This window comes from Thalassophryne amazonica, chromosome 1, assembly GCF_902500255.1.
Source record: "Thalassophryne amazonica chromosome 1, fThaAma1.1, whole genome shotgun sequence".
Classification (NCBI taxonomy): domain Eukaryota; kingdom Metazoa; phylum Chordata; class Actinopteri; order Batrachoidiformes; family Batrachoididae; genus Thalassophryne; species Thalassophryne amazonica.
The window spans coordinates 164,348,248-164,374,126 of record NC_047103.1 but is presented as its reverse complement, the minus strand read 5'-3'; the positions used below and the strand labels follow the sequence as shown (position 1 = coordinate 164,374,126).

General features: G+C 42.8%; 1 protein-coding gene across 1 annotated transcript in view; it reads right to left on the bottom strand.

The window, feature by feature from the left end:
* LOC117517414 (receptor tyrosine-protein kinase erbB-4-like) overlaps positions 1-25,879 on the bottom strand; it is an 886,935-nt gene that overhangs the window by 287,183 nt on the left and 573,873 nt on the right. The window contains exon 4 of the mRNA XM_034178423.1: positions 300-434. Coding sequence (XP_034034314.1) covers positions 300-434 — 135 coding nt within the window. The remainder of the gene's footprint in view (positions 1-299; positions 435-25,879) is intronic.

The following is a 25,879-nucleotide window of genomic DNA, read 5'->3' as shown; positions in this document are numbered from 1 at the left end:
GACAGCGGCTCCATGGGCCTTGCTGCAGAGCCGCCACCATACCACAGCGGAAAGGTTCACTAGCTGATCTAACGCTATGTGATTTTGCTTCCAAATGACTGCCAGGCAAATAGAATGAATAAAAAGGGAGGCTGCTGCTGCTGGGAAGAAATGCGAGAGCTTGTGCGAGTGCCTTTTTGTACTTCGGCAGTAAGTTGGCAAGTCCTTTGGCTTGGCATTTCACAGGGGAAAAGTGAATTTTTTTTACATTTTCATCCAAAAAGCAGGTCCCACCGGGTCCTCCCATGTGCAGTACTTACACCCCAGATTGCTGTTGTTGGTTGGTACCACCAGAAGTTCAGCCTGGGGGTTCTTGATAATGTCACGCCAGTGGATGGTGTCCGCATGGCACAGGAATTTGTTCTGGTCAACGTAAACACCCCCGTTCAGTATCTCTGCACAAGGAAACATGAACAAAGTAGGAGAGAGAAATGAGTACATACACATGGATTTATAGTACATGAACACGGTGGCAGAAAATCAATACTTCAAGGTTAACTCTCATCTTCCCAATGTCTGAAGTACGGTGCTGCAAACAATGATCCCAGCAGCGCATCTGAGCATGAAGATAAATCCTATTGACAAATGCACACAGTAATTCAATGCCACGTCAAAAGATAATGATGTTTCATAAAGAGGCTAGACCCCAAAGCAGACGACGTCAACAGCATCGAGGAAACAAGTCAAAACTGCACACAGCAGACATTACTGCACACGGTCTTAAATCATTTCATTTTGCTCAAGAGTTAATTAATCTAAATGCTACTTGTGCTAATTAAAACTGAAAACAGAAACTCTTCAAGAATGATCTGTTTAATTCATTTGTTCCTGCACAAAACTGTTGACATTCTTTTTCTGTTGCAATGTTTCTCATTTACTTTGACACCTTTATACATTTCCCGAGAGCTCATTTCTTATTTTAGTATGTTCCCTTGCTGCTCATTTTCTTATTTGGACACATTTGTACGTATAATCTATCGAGACATTTATTCAGAAGTAAAAGGACCTGCTAATTCTTCGAGATGTTTTTCCACTCAGCCAAGTGAGAAGGCTGCCTTCCGGCAAACTTCTAAAGATCACCGACCTGAATGACTGAGACATCATTCAGTGAATGAAAATGTTTTTCCCATTGCACTCATAAACACTCATTATTTGTTTTATATGGCACCTAAATAGATCTGTGTCATTTCATTAATTTTAATGATAATTTACTTAAAACTAGAAAGATGTTTCTTGGAGCAGAAACCAGAGGGCAGCAGGAAGCAGCAGTTCACTCTGCCCTGCGTGACTTGCTGACACACTGCTAAGTTCAGCGAGAGCCGATGATCAGCTTAACGGGATGCAGGCTTTCTTAAATCCAGCAAAAAACAACAACAACAAAAAATAAAACAAACAAACAAAATCCAATTCTTCATATGACAGGGCTTGTACGGCTGATAAAGATGCCCCCACTAATGCTGTGACTGATGGATTTAACTTTGCATTTTTCCAAAAGCTAATGGAGGTGTGCAACAGTGTGAAATGGACCGGACAAAAATGGATGGTAAATATTAATAAAATGCACGGATCAATGTGTCATACAATCCGCTAATCAAATGACAGAGACCTATGTACAGTAGTGTTCAGAATAATAGTAGTGCTATGTGACTAAAAAGATTAATCCAGGTTTTAGTATATTTTTTATTGTTACATGGGAAACAAGGTACCAGTAGATTCAGTAGATTCTCACAAATCCAACAAGACCAAGCATTCATGATATGCACACTTTTAAGGCTATGAAAATGGGCTATTAGTAAAAAAAAAAAAAAGTAGAAAAGGGGGTCTTCACAATAATAGTAGCATCTGCTGTTGACGCTACAAACTCAAAACTATTATGTTCAAACTGCTTTTTTAGCAATCCTGTGAATCACTAAACTAGTATTTTGTTGTATAACAACAGTTTTTCATGATCTCTTCACATCTGCGAGGCATTAATTTTGTTGGTTTGGAACCAAGATTTTGCTTGTTTACTAGTGTGCTTGGGGTCACTGTCTTGTTGAAACACCCATTTCAAGGGCATGTCCTCTTCAGCATAAGGCAACATGACCTCTTCAAGTATTTTGACATATCCAAACTGACCCATGATACCTGGTATGCGATATATAGGCCCAACACCATAGTAGGAGAAACATGCCCATATCATGATGCTTGAACCACCATGCTTCACTGTCTTCACTGTGAACTGTGGCTTGAATTCAGAGTTTGGGGGTCGTCTCACAAACTGTCTGTGGCCCTTGGACCCAAAAAGAACAATTTTACTCTCATCAGTCCACAAAATATTCCTCTATTTCTCTTTAGGCCAGTTGATGTGTTCTTTGGCAAATTGTAACCTCTTCTGCACGTCTTTTATTTAACAGAGGGACTTTGCGGGGGATTCTTGCAAATAAATTAGCTTCACATAGGCGTCTTCTAACTGTCACAGCACTTACAGGTAACTCCAAACTGTCTTTGATCATCCTGGAGCTGATCAGTGGGTGAGCCTTTGCCATTCTGGTTATTCTTCTATCCATTTTGATGGTTGTTTTCCGTTTTCTTCCATGCGTTTGTTTTTTTTTTTTGTTGTCTATTTTAAAGCACTGAAGATCATTGCAGATGGACAGCTTAGAATTTTTTGCACGTGCATATAAGTTTTCCCCTCTCCAATCAACTTTTTAATCAAACTACGCTGTTCTTCTGAACAATGTCTTGAACGTCCCATTTTCCTCAGGCTTTCAAAGAGAAAAGCATGTTCAATAGGTGCTGGCTTCATCCTTACATAGGGGACACCTGATTCACACCTGTTTGTTCCACAAAATTGATGAACTCACTGACTGAATGCCACACTACTATTATTGTGAACACCCCCTTTTCTACTTTTTTTTACTAATAGCCCAATTTCATAGCCTTAAGAGTGTTTCAAGAGAGAGTTTCATAACAGATGTATAGTTTTACCCTCTGCAAACAGAACAGAGCTGCTTCTAGGAGAAACTGCTCTATCCTCTGCAGGCAAAGAAGAAATGGTCATACACACACAAACAAATCATTTCCTTTAACACCATACTGATATGCTGGCAATATCACCCAAGTCATCCAGAGGCATATATTTTTAACTTATGGTTCAAATTTTAACCAAACTAATTTCGAACAAGTTATTTAAAATTACTGTCACGTCTGAAGTTTTATAAAGTGAAAATATCAGATATATGTTTTACTTTTAAAGTAATGCACTAATTTTTAAGGTTTTAGTGAGCACATGCTGTGTCCAGCAGTGCATTATGGGTAGGATAGGGTAATCTCAGTATGTTCACGAGAGGACAAATGTATTTCAGACACTCTGTTCAGGCTCCACAGACAACAGCATTAAACTCTAGCGCTTAAAACTCTTGTGAATATATTCTCTGGGTTTATAGACCTTATTGTATTTGCTGTTGTGTGGGCCGCCAGAAGAGGAGGTACTGCTGGCCCACCACCAGAGGGCGCCCTGCCTGAAGTGCGGGCTTCAGGCAGGAGAGGGCGCTGCCGAAACGGACACAGCCGGGGTTGACAGCTGTCAACTCATGACAGCTGTCACCCATCTCCACTTCATGACTTCAGCTCTGCCTTTAATACGCTTCAGCCATACTTACTAATTCAGAAACTTAAAGCGTTGGATGTCAACCCGTCACTTATACGGTGGTTTCACTCTTTTTTGACAAACAGAACACAGCAGGTTAAGGTAAATTCTAGCCTGTCCCAAATCAAAGACATCAGTACTGGAGCACCACAGGGATGTGTGAGCTCACCTGTCCTTTTTACTTTATATACTAATGAGTGTTCAGCCAAGCAGCCTGGGAACTATATTTTTAAATATTCAGATGACTCAGCACTTCTGTGCTTACTTCAACAGAATGATGATTTGAATATCTATCATTCAGAGGTGAGGCAGTTTGTTGAGTGGTGTGATTCCAGTTACCTTACTTTAAATGTTAAAAAGACAGAGGAAGTCATTTTTGATCCAAAGTTAGTTGGCAATCACAACCCTGTAATTATACACCAGCAACCAATCACACAGGTGCAATCGTACAAATATCTTGGTGTCTGTATAGACAGTTCCCTTACATGGAACACTCATGTTGACTGGTTATGTTCCCACTTGAATCAACGACTCTATTTTCTACGGCGTTTGCGTTTTCATGGAGTCGACCAAAAAATGATGTTACTGTTTTATCAGGCAGTTCTTGAAAGCATTCTAAGATATGGCATAACCACTTGGTTTGGGAACCTTCCTGTGTCCCTAAGATCAAAATTAAACTACATTGTTCTCACAGCAATGAAAATCATTGGTTTGAAACAGTATTACAATCCTCAGTCAATTTTTGATCAGTGCGTGATGAAGCAAGCGGACAGAATTCTTTCTGACTCCTCCCATGTTCTGCACACGCAATACGAGTTGCTACCATTGGGCCGGCGTTTCAGAGTCCCCCATTGCAGACTGAATAGATATAGGAACTCTTTTGTTCCTATATCAATCATAGCCCTTAACAAATATCATAATAAACACCGCTAACAATCAGGCACATTAGGAGGTTTTAGTATTTGTATGTTTTTTTTAAATTTTTTAATTTTTATTCTTTATTTATGTATTTATTTATTTATTGTTATGAACTGTTTATGTCTTGTTCTGTATCTTTGTATGGGTCATGATTTTTGAGAAGTCCAAGACAAATTTCCCCATGGGGACATTAAAAGTATATATCTATATCTATCTATCTATCTATCCACTCCATAAAAGCCGGACGTCATCTCCACCTCGCTGCCGAGATATCATCTACCTGTGAAGGTAATTGTCTCTGCTGAGTTAAACATTGAGTAATAATCTGAACTTCTTTGCAGCCGTATTCCTGTGGCATTTCCTTATCTGTGGGATTGGCGTAAAGTGTGATCAGCGACGGCTTCGCTTCACACTCCAGTCAGATAAGTGATTTAACAGGAGCTGCACGAGTGTGTGATTAGAGGTGGAGGTGACTTTCCACCTTCTGTTTTTGTTACTGGGTGTGCACACACCCACATCTCACTGTTTATGCTCCTCGCCAGCAGTACCAGATCCGACAGTCGGGGACGGTGACCACCTGGGAATTCGGGACTTGGCAGCTCCACTATTCACCAGGTTCGGTGGCGGTGGAAATCGTGTGGTTCCGGCTCTTCTCAGGACAGACGTCTTCTATCCTCGAGCCTGCCCACACGTCACCGTTGTGTATTGACTGCTATCAGATTCTGTGATTGTCTGTATAATCGTTGTGCACATTCACAACATTAAATTGTTACCTTTTGGCTCATCTATTGACCGTTCATTTGCGCCCCCTGTTGTGGGTCCGTGTCACTACACTTTCCCCAACATTTGCGTTTGTTAAATTCCACGCATCTTAAATGTAGCAGACAGGGATTATCTGGAATTTTGTTTTGGCACGTTTTCAGGGTCTCTATTGCCATCTACTGGCCAGTAGTGTTCATGGCAGTTCATGGCAGTATTCAACCTGAAGCTGGGCAGACACTGTATGATATTTTTAATCACTGTACTCGGTTTCAGTTCAAACTGTACCACAGAACCGCACGGTGTAAAACTTCAGAGTGCCCGATTTATGTTCTCACACACATTGTACGTTCAAAAACCACACGTCGGACTCATGTTTCCAGAAGCAAAACGTAAGCTGTTTTTTTCAAACTTAATTTACAAAAACTCTCGATGGGAGACATCAAAGTTTAAAAACAAAACAAAGCAAAAAAAACAAAAAAACATTGCAAGACAGGTCTGCGGTGTTTGCACATGCACAGTGTAAGTGGTTGGATGCTTGTAGCTCTCCAGCAGCAGGATACCCTCACGACGGCCAACCAGAATAATATCAAACAGGTTTGATTTTCATTCGACCATACGATCGGCAATCAGGAGGTGGTCGTGAGATGTTAAATGCAGCTTGTTACTCCATGTACACTACACGATGCAGAACTTGCAGTGTAAAGCCAACAATTATGTGTCAAGACAATATTGAGTGCACGTTTTACAATATAATAAAACGTGCGCACAACATCATAAAACGTGCGCACAACATCATAAAACGCTCGCACAATATAATAAAATAAGCGCACATGCAAAACATTTTGCAATGACACTTCCAAGGCTCTGTAAAATTGCCTGTTTTTACAAATTAAAAAATGGAATATTTTACAAAATCACATTTATCTGTAAACATCAACACACGACACACATCACATTAACATGTTAGTTTACATAATGAATGACTGAACCAATCAGTGTTTAGCAGAGGAACATTTTACCCAGAATCCTTTGTGCTCTCTCTGTGTTTGTTACAAAACCTCAAAATTAGTGCATTATTCAACATTAAAAGATATGTTATATTTTAACTTTGTACAAATGACAGAATTGACATTAATGTAGTTATTCTATCAGTATTAATGTTATTTATAAATCAAAACCATAAGTCAGCACTGCTTTATTTTCCAAGACCTCCGCCTGACCGGAGCATTGTGATTGGGTAGAGAGCTGGGCTTAGTGGCTGCTCTTAGCTTGCTTCTGTGCTGGAAGCTGTGTAGTAAACAAGAGCTTCCAGCAGGGGGCAAGATGTTCAAAGACAGAAAGTGTGAGCTCATTGTTTGGGTCTGTTGTCGCTTTTGATGCTACCAGAAGCGATCGTGGTGTTAAAACTCAAATTGAGTTTATTAGTAGTTGCAAATGTACCAGAGACAATACTGGAATTTATCGGTTATCTGTAACTTCCGATACATTTTTGGGTGGTTTATCGTTTCGTCTTTATCAAAGATAACTTTTCAGTTATCTGATTATCGAAGTTAATTATTTGGTTATCTGTGCCCACCACTGGTCCCTCATCTGCACATGTCCAAATCATCTCAATAAATGTGTCATGAATTGCTCTAAAAACCGTCACGTTCAATTAGTAACACTGCGTTTACCGAGCTGGCTCAATGCTCTGCCGGGAGTTCAACTCAATCCAACTTTCACCTCTGCATGCTGACATATATTCCTGCTGTCTAATAGAAACGAGGCTTCAAACCAAAACATGGAAGTCTGGAGTGCAGAAATGTGTCAAAGAACTGCTAATTTATACACAGCAGTTTTCTAAAGAAAATCCTTACACGTTTTATTTAACCTTATTATTTCTGATTAATGTACATTTTGAAGTATAAACAAGTTTCTTACAAAAAAATGTTAACCTTAAAAAAATCTTCTTTAGAAACCTTTGTTCAACGGTAAATTAAATCTAACTTAGCTGTTGTTGTTTCAGGTAAGATGATTTCTTTATCAACATGATAATGAACCTTGGACATTTATTTTTAGATAAAATAGCATGAAAAGTAATGTGTATATTTTTAGTCTGGTAGATTATTCATATTTGCATTTCAACCAGGAAAAAAAGACACTGGAAATAAATATAAATATTTATCATAAACATAACAGGAGATGATGTAACAAAGACTGCAGGGTGTAAGGATGGACATCATGATGAAATCATTTTGTCATTTAGTCATTTCAACATTTAATTATGTCCTCATTTGATTGTTTTTAATGTTGTAATCAGGACAGAGTAATTGCTAAAATATGAATTTGACTGTTCTGGTGATTGTGACTGTTTTAAAATGATGCACATTAGGGGCGGGGCTTCTTCTACCTGTGCAGATGTCTATCTGACATTCATGGACATGTTTAATGATTCATTCATTTAATGTTAAAATATAAAAGGAAACAGCTTTTTCAAATAATCAAATTGTTGCACTTTAAAGAGCCTTTCTTTTATTATTGCCCATTTCTGTATGTTTCAGGTGTACATGGAGTTCAACAGGCTTGTGGGGAAGGACCTCAAGCAAGAAAACTATGAAGGCATTGATCGACAAAATCAATGTCTTATCGAGATATTTCGTGCGACGAGAGGGCACACTGGGCAGCTGTTGACACAGCTTTCACAACAGACCAGGGTTGGGGTCTATACCCATAATGAACTTGCATTTTTTTTCACAGCTTATGTATGACAACGTTATGTCAAAAAAAGTGCCACTGTATTAGTTTTGCAGTACATTCAATATTGTGCTTTGTTGGTTCAGCTTTCTTATGGAGCATTTATTTCTCGTCATTCTAGCAATGAACTTGTGTTGTCTTTTACTCTCCAAAAGACTACAGAGCCAACTGATATTTGGACACTGGTGCTCAAAGGGCTTCCTGTTATCCTCTGTGACAACCCCACAGACATCTACAAAGCAGGCTTTGCAAGTAACCTCATACTGTCTCAAAGAGTATCTTAAAGGACCAGGATTGCATAGGATGGAATTTTCACCAATATTTTATAGTTCCTTTCTTTGATAAACCCTGTGAGCACAGTTTTATACAATTCAAGAATAAGCTGTTGTTCCACTTATCACTAGTACAACCTGCCCATGTGGTTAGTGTCCGTGTCTGTGCTACTATCTCCCCTGTCTCCCAGCACCCTCATACAATGAGGCTGGATAAGTGTTCTTTTGTTGTACTCAAATAGTTAAAAATATACACTGGGTAACCTTAATCACAACAGCTCTTTCCAACCTTGTTGTGTGATGGACCAAGCGGTAGCGAGTTCCATGTGAAAAACACAGAGGTCTGATATTCCCTTACAGACCAAGCAAGCAAGATTAATAATTCATTTATTATATGGCTATTATATATATATGTGTGTGTGTGTGTGTGTGTGTGTGTGTGTGTGTGTGTGTGTGTGTGTGTGTGTGTGTGTGTGTGTATTAAACATGCAAACCTATGGTATTGCCAAAATATGATAGCTGATGACTGTTTTGGCCTCATAGTCAGACCTGTTTGCTTCACCTCCATGAAGAACTTGGTTAAAGGTAGTCAGGTAAACTTTCAATCTGGGTGTTTTTTCTGATGCTGTTTAGATATTTGTATTATTTTTTAGCTTTCTGGTTTGTAACAGATTGTCAACAGTTGTCATGGTCACGGTCTGATATGGGAAAATATCAGACCGGTAATCACCCAATCAGAGCGTGCGTAGCATCATAGCCATATGCTAATGTTGGTTATTAAATGAGAAATGTTATGATTGTGTTCTCATGTTGATATTGTTTCTTAAGGATTCTGATGATGGTGACTCATACCGCCATCTTAACATTGGGATCCGCCTCATTGAGCATGAAGGTGCTGTGCTTCCTGCATCTCAGTCCAGTGTCATTAAAGATCATCATTGAGAGAGAAGTCGTGATGTGCATCCTGTTTGGACTTGCATTTGCACTGCAACTCAACTACCCACAGTCTATGAAGCTCACATTCCAGTTCATCCAACAGGTACTTTCTTGCGTTGGGCCACAGTGAACTAATACCCAAGTTACAAACGTTTACAAACCAGCTTGCAAGGTAAAGAAAAGCTATGGTAAGTCTACTGTGAGAAGTCATGGCTGCTGTCTTTTTTTGTTGTTGTTGTTGCCGCCGCATTCAGGGTGTGCATATAGGTCAGTATATAAAGTGACATATAGGAATATAAGTGAATAGATTTTAAGTTCTACAATTTTTATTAAAAAGCACTGAATACATTAGAAGCTCCCATGACCAGTACAAAATCAAGGACCGAGACATCGCCCGGTATGGCGGAGCCGGGGCCCCACCCTGGAGCCAGGCTTAGGGTTGGGGCTTGCGCACGAGCTTCTGGTGGTCGGGCCTTAGCCCACGGGGCCCGGCCGGGCTCAGCTCGAAAAAGCAATGTGGGCCTGCCCTCCTGTGGGTTCACCACCTGCAGAGGGGGCCATGGGGGTTGGGTGTAGAGAGGATTGGATGGCAGTCAAGGGCGGGTGGCCCGGCGGCCTGGTCCGCGCTCACAGCCTGTGGCTGTTGGGACGTGGAATGTCACTTCGCTGGGGGTGAAGGATCCTGAGCTTGTGCGGGAGGTTGAGAGATACTGACAAGAGATAGTCAGGTTCACCTCCATGCACAGCTTGGGCTCTGGTACCCAACTCCTGGAGAGGGGCTGGACACTCCACTTTTCTGGCGTTGCCCACGGGGAGAGGCGGAGAGCTGGGGTAGCATTGCTTATTGCTCCCCAGCTCAGTCGCCATGTGTTGGAGTTCACCCCGGTGAACGAGAGGGTCGCGTCCCTATGCCTTCGAGTAACTGTTGTCTCAGCCTGCGGGCTGAGCGGCAGTGCAGAGTACCCGACCTTCTTGGAGTCTCTGGGAGGGTTACTAGATAGTGCTCTAACTGGGGACTCAACTGTTCTCCTGGGGGATTTCAACGCCCATGAGGGCGGCGCCAGTGAGACCTGGAGGGGAGTGATTAGGAAGCACGGCCTCCCCGATTTGAACCCGAGTGGTGTTCAGTTGTTGGACTTCTGTGCTAGTCACAGTTTGTCCATCACGAACACCATGTTCAAGCACAAGCATGTCCATAAGTGCACGTGGCACCAGGACTCCCTGAGACAGAGGTTGATGATCAACTTTGTAGTTGTATCATCTGACCTCGGGTGAAGAGAGGGGCTGAGTTGTTGACCGATCACCACCTGGTGGTGAGTTGGATCTGCTGGGAGGGGAGGAAGCCGGACAGACCTAGCAGGCCCAAACGTATCATGAGGGTCTGCAGGGAACGACTGGTAGAACCCTGTGTCAGCGAGGTCTTCAACTCCCACCTCTTGGAGAGCTTCTCCCAGATTCCGGGTGAGGTTGGAGACATGGAGTCCGAGTGGACCATGTTCTCCACCTCCACTGTCGATGCGGCCCCTCGTAGCTGTGATCACAAGGTCTCTGGTGCTTGTTGCGGCGGCAATCCCCAAACCCGGTGGTAGACACCGGAAGTAAGGGATGCTGTCAAGCTGAAGAAGGAGTCCTACTTGTCTTTCTTGGTGAGACTCCAGAGGCAGCTGACAGGTACCGGCAGGCCAAGCGTGCTGCAGCCCGTGTGGTCGCAGAGGCAAAAACTCGGGTCTGGGAGGAGTTTGGGGAGGCCATGGAGGAGGACTATCGGTTGGCCTCGAAGAAATTCTGGCAAACCGTTCGATACCTCAGGAGGCAGCAGCAGCTCTCCACCGGCACTGTCTAAGGTGTGGGTGGGGAGCTGTTGACCCTGACTGGGGATGTTGTGGGGCGGTGGAAGGAATACTTTCAGGATCTCCTCAATCCCATCGTCAAGTCTTCCGAAGAGGAAGAAGAGACTGGGGACTCAGAAGCAGACTCATCCATCACCCAGGCAGAAGTCACCGAGCTGGTCAGGGACAGTGCGTCTGGATTGGCAGACCAGGGTGGTGGTCCCTCTGTTTAAGAAGGGGGACTAGAGGGTGTGTTCCAACTATAGGGGAATCACACTCCTCAGCCTCCCAGGTAAGGTCTATTCTAGAGTACTGGAGAGGAGAATTTGACTGATTCAGGAGAAGCAGTGTGGTTTTCGTCCTGGCCGCGGCACACTGGACCAGCTCTACACCCTCCATCGGGTGCTCGCCCAACCAGTCCACATGTGCTTTGTGGATCTGGAGAAGGTGTTCGACTGTGTCCCTCGGGGCACCCTGTGGGGGGTGCTCTGGCAGTACGGGGTCCGGGGTCCTTTGCTAAGGGCTATCCAGTCCCTGTATGATCACAGCAGGAGCTTGGTTTGCATTGCCGGCAGTAAGTCAAACGTGTTTCCAGTGCATGATGGCCTTTGCCAGGGCTGCCCTTTGTCACCGGTTCTGTTCATTACCTTTATGGACAGAATTTCTAGGCACCAGGGTGTAGACGGGATCTGGTTTGGGAACCACAGAATCTCATCTCTGCTGTTTGCGGATGATGTGGTTCTGTTGGCTTCATCAAATCAAGACCTTCAGCGTGCACTGGGGTGGTTTGCAGCTGAGTGTGAAGCGTCCGGGATGAAAATCAGCACCTCCAAATCCGAGGCCATGGTTCTTGACCGGAAAAAGGTGCTTTGCCCTCTTCAGGTTGGTGGAGTGTCCTTGCCTCAAGTGGAGGAGTTTAAGTATCTCGGGGTCTTGTTCACGAGTGAGGGACGGATGGAGCGTGAGATCGACAGACGGATCGGTGCAGCGTCTGTGGGGATGCGATCGCTGTATCGGACTGTCATGGTGAAGAGAGAGCTGAGCAGGGGGGCAAAGCTCTTGATTTACCGATCGATCTACATTGCGATCCTCACCTATGGTCATGAGATTTGGCTCATGACCAAAAGAACGAGATCGCGAGTACAAGCGGCCAAGATGAGTTACCTCCGCAGGGTGGTTGGGCGCTCCCTTAGAGACAGGGTGAGGAGCTCGGTCACTCGGGAGGAGCTCGGAGTAGAGCTGCTGCTCCTCCACATAGAAAAGAGCCAGCTGAGGTGGCTCAGGCATCTTTTCCGGATGTCCCCTGGACGCCTCGCTGGAGAGGTGTTCCGGGCACGTCCCATTGGGAGGAGACCTCGGGGAAGACCCAGGACACGCTGGAAGGACTACGTCTCTCGGCTGGCTTGGGAACGCTTCGCGGTTCCTCCAGAGGAGCTGGGGGAGGTGTGTGTGGATCAGGAGGTCTGGGCGGCTTTGCTTGAGCTGCTACTCCCGCGACCCGACTCCGGATAAAGTGGATGAAAATGGATGGATGGATGGATGGATGAATACATTAACTAAACCTAAACAAAAAAATTAAGTACATGTTAATAAAACCAACAGCTGAAATGTGTTGGATTTAGTAATAGCATGTCAAGTGATGCCCAAAAATATTTAGTAAATCATAGCCAATTTCACAAATAAAGCTGATTCATATTTACTAAGTATCTACGCAAAAATAATTTAGATTTACTAAATATCTGGGTGAAACCTTCATATTTACTGATAATCTAGGTGAAATTGACTTACATTTACTAATTAACTGCTTGAAATGGATTTATATTTACTAATTAACTGGGTTAAATTGATTAACATTTACTACATATCTGCATAAAAATGATTTGGATTAATAAGTAAATAAAATAAATTATATCAACAAAAAAGCACAAAAGTAAACAAGTCCTTTGGCTGCTCCCTGGTCGAGTTATAATTTATTTTATTTACTTAATCCAAATGATTTTATGCAGATATGTAGTAAATGAATCAATTTCACCCAGCTATTTAGTAAATGTAAATCAATTTCACCCATATAATTAATAAATATAGGTCAATTTCACCTGGATTATCAGTAAATATGAATCAGTTTCCCCCAGATATTTAGTACGTCTAAATTATTTTTGCTTAGATACTTAGTAAATATGAATCAGCTTTCCTTGTGAAACTGACTAGGATTTACAAAATATTTTTGGGCAATACAACTCATCATTTGGCATGCTATTACTAAATTAAACACATTTCAACTGTTGCTTTTATTAACATGCACTTATTTATTTTTTTTTGCTTAGGTTTAGTTAATGTATTCACACACACATTCATCTTCAACCGCTTAGTCCAATTAAGGGTCATGGGTGGCTGGAGCCTATCCCAGCAGTCAGAGTGTGAGGCGGGGTACACCCAGGACAGGACCTCAGTCTGTCACAGGGTTAATATATTCAATACTTTTTAATTAAAAATTGTAGAACTTAAAATCTATTCAATTATATTATTTGTCACTTTGTTGCCAATTATTGAGTAAACGTTTGTCACTTTTTTTTTTTACAATGCAGTTTTAATGCATGTCGCATTTTTCCTGTTTCTGTGTAGGCTCTCAGTTGTCCAGGTGGTTTCCATAGTAGAGAAGCTTGAATCTTCGACTGGACTGGGTTGCTTGATGTGAGGACGTTTCGCTTCAAATCACAGAAGCTTCCTCAGCTAAAATTCTTTCTCTGGTAGTCTGACTTCTGTCTTGACTCTTGTAGAGAAGAATAAACCAGAAGCCAACAAAAGATGGAGTTTTTTTAACCTAACCAGACCCCTCCTACCGAGAGGCCGACTGCTATAGGCTAGTGACTAAACAATAGCTCTAATTAGCACCTATTGTGCACTCTCCTAATGATGGGATGGAAGCCTCCCCTGATGGCTCCCTTGATGACTCTCCTGATGATGTGAATGACTCATTACCATGAACAAAAGGCTGAAACTGCTTTGACCTGAGTACCCCATTGTAAACAGGGGACAAAGCGTGTCTCATACCCCCTCTCCGGTTAAGGCTGGGTTTCAACTGTTTTACAAAGAATGCTTCCTTGACACCTCTCTCAAACCATTTCTTCTCTCTGGCTAAGATTTTAACTTCCTTGTCCTCAAACGTGTGGTTAGTGTCTTTCAGGTGGAGATGAACCGCAGACTGAGGTCCACTGGTGACCTCTCCGTGGTGCTGGTATAGCATCTTGTTTAAAGGTTGCTTAGTCTCACCTATGTAGTGTTCATTACGGTTTTCCTGACATCTGATATAATACACTACATTGCTCTGTTTGTAACTAGGGATCCTGTCCTTAGGGTGAACTAATTTCTGTTTCAAGGTGTTAACCGGTTTAAAGTAAACTGGGATTTTGTGCTGTCTGAAGATCCTCTGTAGTTTTTCCCCTACTCCTGCTAAATAAGGGAGAGACACTCTTCTTCTTGTCTCTGTCTCCTGTCTATCTGGTCTCTTTGTTTTCTGGGACTTCTGCGCTTTGTCCAGGGACCATCGTGGGTACCCACATACTGTGAGGGCTTTCCGTACAAGTTGTTGTTCTTTAGCCCTTCCCTCTGCAGTTGTGGGCACCTGTAGGGCTCTGTGTTGAAGAGTCCTGATCACCCCGAGCTTGTGTTCAAGGGGGTGGTTTGAGCCAAAGAGCAGATATTGGTCAGTCAATCAATCAATCAATCAATCAATCAATTTTTTTATATAGCGCCAAATCACAACAAACAGTTGCCCCAAGGCGCTTTATATTGTAAGGCAAGGCCATACAATAACTATGTAAAACCCCAACGGTCAAAACGACCCCCTGTGAGCAAGCACTTGGCTACAGTGGGAAGGAAAAATTCCCTTTTAACAGGATGAAACCTCCAGCAGAACCAGGCTCAGGGAGGGGCAGTGTGAGTGGGTTTTCTGTAAACCTCTGTCTGGAGCTGCCTGTTCTCTCCAATTGTAACATCACAGTCCAAGAAGACTAAATGGTTGTTTCTGGCATCCTCATGTGTGAACTTGATATTGGAATCCACCGAATTGATGTGTTCTGTAAAGTCCTCGACCTCCTGTTGCTTGATTTTAACCCATGTGTCATCGACATATCTGAACCAGTGACTGGGAGAGATGCTCGTGAACGACGTCAAGGCTGTCTTCTCCACTCGCTCCATGTACAGATTGGCCACAATGGGGGATACCGGAGACCCCATCGCACAACCATGGATCTGCCTGTAGTAATTCCCCCTAAACAGGAAATACGTGGTGTTAAGACAGATCTCCAAGAGTTGGTAGATGTGGTCTGGTGTGAGTTTGGTCCTTTCAGGTAGAGACACATCCTCCAGCAGTCTCTGCCTCACAGCTGAGACGGCCTCAGTGGTGGGGATGCAGGTGAACAACGAAATCACATCAAATGACACCATAGTTTCATCTGCCTCCAGCTGCAGGTCCTTGATCTTGTTCACAAAATCTTGTGTGTTCTCCACATGGTGGTCTGAGTTACCCACTAGAGGAGCCAAAATCCACTTGAGGTGCTTGGCCAAATTGTATGTGATGGAATCTGTGCTACATACAATAGGCCTGAGTGGCACGTCCTGTTTGTGGATTTTGGGCAGTCCATAGATGCATGGAGTGGTGTCCCCCGGGTACAGTCTGTAGTATGTCTGCCTGTCGATGAGTCCCTCTTTCTCCAGGTTTTGGAGGTAGCTAATGATTTTCTTCTTATAGCCACTCGTGGGGTCTCTCTTCAGACGTTCGTATGTACTGGAGTCACTGAGCAAGTTGTTGATCTTGGCCGCGTAGTCTGATGTGTTCAGGACCACTGTGCATCTGCCTTTATCTGCTGGCAGGATAAGGATGCTTTGGTCCTTCTGCAGTGCTGCCAAAGCTTTCTGTTCTTCTCCTGTGATGTTGGACGGAGGAGGCTTAGCACTTGTACGGAAAGCCCTCACAGTATGTGTGTACCCACGATGAGCAGATGGAAAAACTAAAGTGGTTGAAAGCAACGGGTTTCCACGCAACTCAACTATTTTGGGTTAAGAGTGTACTGACTCTCAATCCCCCTGCTATCCAGAGCATATCTCCACCTCTCCAGGTTAGACTCAACAATCTGTCTCTCACTACAAATCACAATGTCATCTGCAAACATCACAGTCAATGGAGACTCCTGTCTGATGTCATCTGTCCATCCTGTCCATCACCACTGCGAACAAGAAAGGATTCAGAGCTGATCCTTGGTATAATCTCACTGCCACCATGAATGAGTCTGTCATTCCTGCTGCACATCTCACCACTGTCACACTATTGTTGTGCATGTCCTGCACTACTCTCACATACTTCTCTGCAACTCCAGACTTCCTCATAACTCTTCTCTTGGCACCCTGTCATAAGCTTTCTATAAATCCACAAACACAATGTAACTCATTCTGGCCTTCTCTGTACTTCATCAGTATTCTGGCCTTCTCTATATTTCTCCATCAGTATTCTCAGAGCAAACATTGCATTGTAGTGCTCTTTCTTGCCATGCAACCATATTGCTGCTCACATATCTTCACCTGTTTTCTAAGCCTAAGTTCTACTACTCTTTCCCATAACTTCATGCTGTGGCTGATCAACTTTATGCCTCTGTAGTTACTGCAGCTCTGCACATCATCCTTGTTCTTAAAAATAGGAACCACCACTCTTCATCTCCACTCCTCAGGCATCCTCTCACTTTTTAAGATTTGGTTAGAAACTCCACCACTGCCATCTCTCCTAGATATTTCCAAGGCTCTACTGGAATGTCATCTGGGCCAGCTGCCTTTCCACTCTTCATCTGCTTCATAGCTGCCTTCACTTCATCCTTACTCTCACCACATCATCCAGCCTTTTCTCACCAAACTCACTCCAGAAATCTTCTTTCTCCTTCATCTCACAACCTACCCGTGGGGGCATATGCATTGATGATATTATTCACCACCCCTTCAATTTCCAACTTCACACTCATCACCCTGTCAGACCCTCACTTAATCTCCAACACACTCTTAACATACTCTTCCTTTAAAATGACCCCAACACCATTTCTGTTCCTATCCTCACCATGATACAACTTGAACCCACTGTCTATGCTCCTGTTCTTACTTTCCTTCCACTTGATCTCTTGCACACACAATTTGTCTACTTTTCTCCTCTCCATCATGTCAGCCTGCTCACTCCTTTTACCAGTCATACTACTAACATTCAAACCCCCAACTCTCACTTCCACCCTTCCAGTTTTTCTCTTCTCCCACTGTCTGTGGACATGTTCTCCTCCTCTTCTTCTTCTTCTTCTTTGCCCAGCAGTAGCCCAATTTCTGCTGACACCCTGTTGGGCAATGGCACTGATGGCGGTCATTGTTAACCTGGGCCTCAACCAATCCAGTATGGAAATTTGATTTGTAGTCTGCATGGTTGGGTTGGCTTGGCTTGTTTTATGCCGGGTGCCCTTCCTGACACAACCCTACTCATTTTTCTGGGATTGGGACCGGTGCTCAGAGTGTACTGGCTGCACACCCCATGTGGCTTAGTTCTGGACATCACATTATATAGCTGAAATAATAATTATCTCACTGGCAGAAATTCTTGCTGTTAGCTGTGCAAGTTAAGTCAAGTCACTTCTGGGAGTATGCATCCACCAGACCGCGGAACCATCCCTGGATGACAGCTACCCAAGAAGACAACTGATCCATCCCCACCTTTGAAAGCAACTGTCTTCTGCACTCAGGTGAAATGTTCACTGTGGCCTCCACAAAAAGATCAGAGAACAGACTTTGCGTTAGCCTAGAAATGTAACTTTGGCTGATTTTATTTAAACAAGCTCACATTAATCGAATTGTTGGTACAATTAAAGGGGTCATATTGTGGAAATTGTTTATTAAAATATGTCCATTAGGCTACAATTTAATCAGTGTTGTCCAAATGTATATTATTGCATAAGTTTACTTATTTGCCATTAGATACATATGACTGACAGGTTTCACCAAGAAAAGTGAGTTACAAAGAAACAAAATCCAGATCATAATCAAAAGCATATTTGGATTATTGGTCATTCCTACGAGTTCTGTTGAAGCTGTCTAAAAATATTTTATATAATCCTACTTCTGAAGAAATGCTGCTGAATCACACCCTTCTTAATGGAGGGTTTAAAATTACAATTGTGGAGCTCTTTTTTTACACTTGAACAATTTTGAGGTGGCAACCCTTTAAATCTTGTGATTTCTGCTTGTGTTGCAACCAGAAAAAAATGTTTGACTTAAAATATTCTGTTATTTTCTTCAAGAGGTCCTTCTAGGCTCCCAGCAAACCTGAGTCAGAGAGTCCTAAAGTGTCACCGCTCTCTCGATCGAGTCAGCGTCGCTCCGTATGAATAAGAATTGACTCTCTGCTCATGCAGCATTTGCTTAATAGCAAAAATATGTTTCTTTTCAAGGACCACTGCACTCAACAGATGCCTGCGCGTGGCGGACGATAATAAAGTCTAATCCCTCTCCCAGTTACTAATCCAGGTTTTGGATATAGACACAGAATGAAATGATGCTGCAGTAATCCTCCACCCAATGAAGGCATGACCCACAGCAGAAGAGAAACATCATCCCTCCATCACCGCCTCAGTCTCTCCGGGACAACAGTGTTATTTAACCTAGTTGGAGGATTTAGATGCAATCACCTTGCATCCTCTTCTCCTTGAATATAAAGTACAGCTGGATTCCACAAAAGAACTAGTCATCACAAATGAAATTTAATAGAAAAAAAAGCAACAATGTGGTCCAGATTAGAGCCGGATTATCTGAGGGTAAAGAAGGGTATTATCTCCCAAGACAGATTATTAAGAGCGTATGAGCTATACGGACCATTCAGCCGCTGGGAAGCACACGCGGGAAGCTAATCATTACCATCCAACACCCTGATTAAGGAAGTGAGCCTTGGTGGAGATGGGGACATTTATTCAAAACCCTCTTAGAGGTGACACGGAGCTCTGTCTGACCGCCGAATGGCCTACAGCAGCAGCTTCATGTAATCATGTTCCCGTCACAATGGACGATTTATCAGGAGGTGTTTTACATTCATGGATGGTGGGTGAGAAAAAGACCAGACTGATTTATTCAAATAACATGGGCAGCGCACTGCGAGCATCTTTTCATGCTATTTAAAAAAAATAGTCATGACATAAACAACGATCCATGAAATAAACATCACAACTTTGACACTTATTATGCTGGATGGAAAAAGAACTCACCCCGTGGGCATTCACACATTTTATTGCTTCATGAGGAAGAAAAAAATATGTGCGGAAATTTAAGTCAAAGGCACTTTCGACAGTGAATAAAGCCACATCTTTCCCTCATTACACATCTTTAATGCTGATAGCTGAACTTTGATCCTGAACCTTTATTTATTAGCACTGGCCTTTGATTCTGATTGTTGCATTGTGACCCTTATTAACATGTCATGAAGTTCACAGCATTTCTTCGTTATTTCTTTAATTGGAACCTGCTCTTTAACTGTGCTCTTTGATCCTGACCACTGAACTTTGATAGTGGTCAACGGCCTTTGATTCTGGTCGTGAATTTTTATTAAAGTAGACCTGCACTGAAATAAATGCCGACAGATCTTTGGACCACAAAATGACTTATATTTACACATAGGATCCTTCTGAATGTAGTAAAGTAAATCTGCAAGCCCAGATCTGTCATTCAGCGGAGAAATCTTCGTTTAAAAATGACAAATTTACAGCTAAAATTTGGCCCTCCGCAAAACTGTCAGCACATCCGGGACATTTCCGAGAAGCAAGACCCTATCCCAGCATGCACTGCACGCGCCAACTGTAATTTGTGGATTTACGTCAGTTTGCATCTCTTACAAAAGCACCTTTTTATTGTCTTATATGAAAGGATCTCCTTTTTTTAAAACTTCATATTGTCTTGCGGTACATTTGGTGAGTATACATTTCTTTTATTTTTACTTGAAAATTATTTTTGGGGACTTTTTCATACACCCATTTGATTGAGTGGTGTCACATTGAAAATCTACTGTCTTTAGCCTCTGGTGTTACCGTTGCGGGGTACGGATGCGGGAGCCGCAAAGAATCCAAGTCATTAAAAAGATACAAACCTCTCTCTCTGGCCACAGAACTCTGCGGCTGCGATTAACGAGACTGTGTGGCGCTGCAGATTTTTCCGCAAGAAGTCTATCCTTGCAGGTGGCCGGGGCACTCCGCATCAAAACAGCGAGCGTAGTCTCTGGACTTGTTGCCAAGTTGGCCGCACCTCCATTCAGTAGACAGGGAGGTGGTGCTGGAGTTGGCCGCAGCTCTGCACAGCAGACACGGGGGCGGTGTGAGTGGCCCGCTGCGGCATTTACCGAGCCCGAAGACTCGGTAAGTGCATCGGAGGCAGTGAGAGCAAGGCGTAAGGGTCGGGGAAGAACGTCGCCCGCTGTTGATGTCGCCGCTGTTCATGTCGCCGCTGATGTGAGCATGCAGAGCTGTATCTCGCATTCATTGCAGCTTACTTTTGGATGTTGAAACCTGGATGTGTATAACAGCAACATTACTAACAGATAAAATCAATTTCAATGTGGGATTGGACTGAAGGTGCTAGCGCTCCATCTTCTCCCTCACGTCACGGTAATGTCCCAGATGTACAAACAGTTTTCGCGGAGGGCCAAATTTTAGCTGCAAATTTGTCATTTTTAAACAAAGATTTCTCATCTGAATTACAAATTTGGGCTTGCAGATTTACTTTACTGCATTCATAAAGGTCTTATAAATACATATCAGCTATTTCTGAGATCTGACCACATTTATTTCAATGCAGGTCTACTTTAATGAGTGTTGGCCTTTGATTACTTATCTTAAACCTGACTGCTGAATTGTGACCCTGATCATCATCCATGATCATTTTCCAAGCACTTGGTCCTTATTTCTTATCTTTGATCCTGGGCCAAAGGACAACTCACTTAGTTGACTAATTTTTTGACGTTAGTCATTGCACAATGTGCTTAGTAGTGTAAAATTTTGCATTACTCGACTAAAGTTTTTAGCCTGGTACAGAGGAGGCTAATCTTATTTTAGTCAAAATTTCAGTGTCCTACCCCAAAAAAGGCGGCTATCATGTATCACCACTTGATGGAAGAGAAAGGAAGGAAGGAAGGAAAGAGAGATTTGTGGCAGCACGGGTGTTCCGGGACTGGAATAATCCATTGGTGATGTTTACGGATGTGAAGGCCATGAGCACTTCTCCGCCGCTGCAGCAGACTCGGCCATGTTTGTAGCAGACGACCAACCCTGAAGTAAACAAAACTGTTGTGCATTAGAGGTTTGTCTTGGCAATGGCACTCGCGAGGCCACTATACCCATGAAAATCATCAATTAATGTAAGAAGGCTGATCTACAAGTTCGCCATCGATGTGAAATGTGATTAGATGGCTAATGTTGGGCAACTAACCTTAGTTGACTAAGTAAGTTTTGTAAACTAAAAGATTAGTTTGCTTTATGAAACTGGGCCCTGGTCTTTAATTCTGACTAGTGCTCCATGATGCTTAATGCTGAGATTTGATACTGATTTCTGGCCTTTTATCCAGTGATCCTGATCAATGGCCTTTCATTCAGGTCCTGAACCTTTAGTCATGCGTGTTGACCTTTGATCACCAATTACTAATCTTGAGCCTGATTGCTGAATTGTGACCCTAATAGTTATCCATCAAGTTCCTAGCATTTGTTCCTCATTTCTAATCTTTGATGCTGCATTTTAACTCTGAACACTGCTGTATGATTCTAATGACTGAACTTTGATCTTTGATTCTGGTCTTGAATCTTTATTCATGAGTATAGCGCTTTGATCCTGATTACTGATATTGATCATGATTGTTGAATTGTTATTTGAATGAATGTTTGATCAAGTTCCTGTAGTCCCCGAGCCAGGAGGGTTTTGTTTATGTTTTAGAGCACAAACGATTCAATGAGTGTGTCATATGCAGAAAGGAATTAGAAAATGCAACTCTTACAAAACTGCAATTTAAATTTGCGCATCTCAAGTTCCACGGAATATGTGCCAAAATCCATGTACACTGGGATAAATGGCATCGAAATAGACTTCTTAAAACAATTCTGTGATGCTGATTTCAAATAAGTGACATAAATTTCTGTCAAACAATTCTGTGACCCCCTAATTTGCATTTCAAGATGACTACCGATCTATACGGTAATATGCTGAAAGTTTTTTCTCATTAACAAATCTAGTAGCTCACAATAAATGTGAGGCTAGAAATCTAAATTTTACCTCTTGTAGGAAAAAAAAAGTGTACAAATTTCAGAACTACAAAACCTTTTAATTTATATGTTGCGGTTCTTCCACATTATTTGCATATAGGACCTACATTATTTAATATTTCTGCTATTGTATATAGAATGCAAATGCTTTGGTCGTAGCGGTGATGTTGATGTTTGCATGAGCGCTGTGCTGCTTTATTGCATTCCGAACAAAAATATAATGGTTTGTAACCCAGGTTAAGAACAACATTCTCACCAAATAACCGTGGTTTAGAGAATCATGCTAAATGTCCAGCAGACCTTCTCGGGAGAAGTAATTAACAGTTGCAGTTTTAGCTGCAAGCCCACGTTCCCCCCCAAGCTGATGATGGCGGCGCATCTCAGGGTTGCTGCGTGGCCTTCACCCACTTGCCTCAATTTGGATTACGGACTTCTGATGTGTGCCACTATTACGGTAAACAAGTAATAATTGTGGACTAATTGTTGTCTGAGGTAACTGGAGTGTAAACATAATTTCTCCACTGTGAGATCAATAAAGTATATCTAATCTAATCTAATCTAACCTAACCAAAGAAATTGGATTTGGATCTGGATTTCTGGGGGTCCTATCCGGATAGCTTTGTTTATTTTTATTTTTCATATCCAGGCCAGCTTGATTAATTGAGGTCAATCTATGTGACAATAGCACTGCAGTGACACAACAAAGAGGTTTGTAGCTTTTGTAAAACCTTAAAGCTTCATTTTAAGGTATTATTTTGAAATTTCATGCCTTAGAGGTATGACACATAAAATCATTTATCTTTTGCGGGAAGCCGTCTTTCTGTTCAACCTGCCCAGCTTTGTCCCAAATGTTCTTTTAAGTGTGTGTGTCCAGATCGGCCTGCTCGCTGCTAAGACAAATGGCCACCTCTGCTGTCCGTCCATGCACGTGCAGTAACTCTTCCAGAGGGATGACATGCCTGTGCCGGTCGGTTACTCATTAACGAGTGACAGTCCTGCACCTTCGCCCGCTCCTAGCGAGCACTCCCCTCCATGCTTCGATCTTTCCTTCAGGATGGGAGATCTACAATCAGCCGTTCACCGCGACAACCCTCACCACCTCATTACCCTCCCCACTGATTCATGAGGTCATCATAAAAGATATTGTCTTGCTTTGGAAAATAAAAATGGCAAGGGGTGAGCGGCTAAAAGCACAGATACAAAAAACAGGAAGAGAATGAAGCAGGAATTAATTCCTATAAGAAGTGCTGCATTTATAGCAGCATGCAAATGTTTTATACTGACAGACAAAACTGAACTTGACCATCTCTGCTGTCTGCTGCAGGAATAATGCAATTTCCCAACTAATTACGAACTTCCTGATCAGTGGATGAGATTTAAAACTTTTAATCCTTCAATATGACTTAGGAACTAAAGTACTAAAAACTGTGTGGGCATTCACAAACACAACATAGAAACCACTGACTTGATGGCATTTTTAACCCTCCTCAACCAGCAGACATATCTAATTTTGGATACACAAATGGATGAACTGATGGTCCAACAAATGATTTGACTGACTGAAAGACTTACAATGGATGGACCAAAGGACAAATGGCTGGGTGAATGGTGAGAGAGATTGACAGACATATGGTGCCAACAAACGAACAAACCAACAGACCGACAGGTCAGCAGCTCCAAGGAAAGACTTACAATAGATGGAACTAAGGATGAACGGTTTGATGGATGGTTTGAGGGACAGAAGGAGGGGCCAATAAACAGACTGAAGAACAAGCCATCTAGTTCATCACCAGTCTCACCATGGCAGGGGGTCATATAAGTTAAAAAATATGAAAACATCCTCTATCTCCTCCTCAGGAACCTTAAATTGTTGCAAGGCCAAGTGGGGATAATAATTCCGCCAGTTTGCTCTGGGTTCACTCCATGGTCTGCTTGTAACTGGTCACGGTCAACAAATGAGGTGAGTTGAAGTCTACTTTACCATTTCAGGGCACAAGGTACTTGTGTGATTTTTCATTTACAAAAAAAGGATATCAAGTTAATGTACATGTTAATAATAAACAAGACCACTCTGATGCTGTGAGGGTCTCAAGAATCACATTGGCAACATGTTACTGAGAAAATGCAAGGTACAAGAGCAACACTTCTGGCCTACACCATGCTTGATCTTCATGTCAACCTGAAGATGACACAGATCCTGTAGCAGCTTCCACCCAACATGGTCATTCCAGTGCTTCCTGGTGTGAAACTGCACGGACAGGTCCTGGAGAACATTACCCACTTTCCATACCTGGGCAGCCATGTGTCATCAAACACCAATATCAGGGAGAGATCCAACACCGACTCAGGTGTGCAGGAACTGTCTTCAACCGCATTTAGACCTATGTTTTCAACAACAGAGATCTTCAACACAAGATGAAAATCCTCATCTACAAAGCTATTGTCCTGCAAACCCTGCTGCACAGATTTGAGACTTGGACCTCCTACCACTGCCACCTTAAGAACCTTGAGCAATTCCACCAAGGCTGTCTGAGGAGTATCTTCCACATCATGTGGTAAGACTACTGTGCCAACATCAGCGTCCTGGCTAATTTCAAGCTCTTGAGCATAAAGTGTGTTATTAGCAAGAGCCAGGTTCAGTGGATGGGCCACATGTCAAGCAGATCTTCTACTCCAAACTGAGTGAAGGAAAATGGTCCAGAGGAGGGCAGAAGAAATGCTAAATGGACTGCATTTATATAGCGCAGGGGTGGCCAAGTTCAGTCCTCGAGAGCCACCTTCCTGACACTCTTAGTTGTCTCCCTGCTCCAACACACCTGAATCCAATGAAAGACTCGTTAGCAGACTTTTAATGAGCCTTTCATTGGATTCAGGTGTGTTGGAGCAGGGAGACAACTAAGAGTGTCAGGAAGGTGGCTCTCGAGGACCGAACTTGGCAACCCCTGATATAGCGCTTTTCCATCTGCATCAGACGCTCGAAGCGCTTTACACATCAATGCCTCACATTCACCCCGATGTCAGGCTGCTGTCATGCAAGGCGCTCACTACACACCAGGAGCAACTAGGGATTAAGGACCTTGCCCAAGGGCCCTTAGTGATTTTCCGATCAGGCTGGGATTTGAACCGAGGATCCTCTGGTCTCAAGCTCAACGCTTAACCACGAGACTATCAGCTCCCCTGAAAGCTACAAGGACCTCCCCAAGCACAACTTCAAGATCTTCCCCATTGACTGGAAGACCTGTGAAGAACAAGCGAAGGACAGAGCCACCTGGCAAGCAATGATCCACACAGGAGTGGAAAGCTTTAAAAAAATTGATGAATAACAGATGAGAAGAAGAGAAACAGGAAGGAGAGAGAGCAAGATCCTGACTGGCAAAAGCTTTCCACAGCAACCACTTGAAGAGTCTTTTGGAAACAGTGAACATCAAGACCAGGCCTGATCAGTCATCT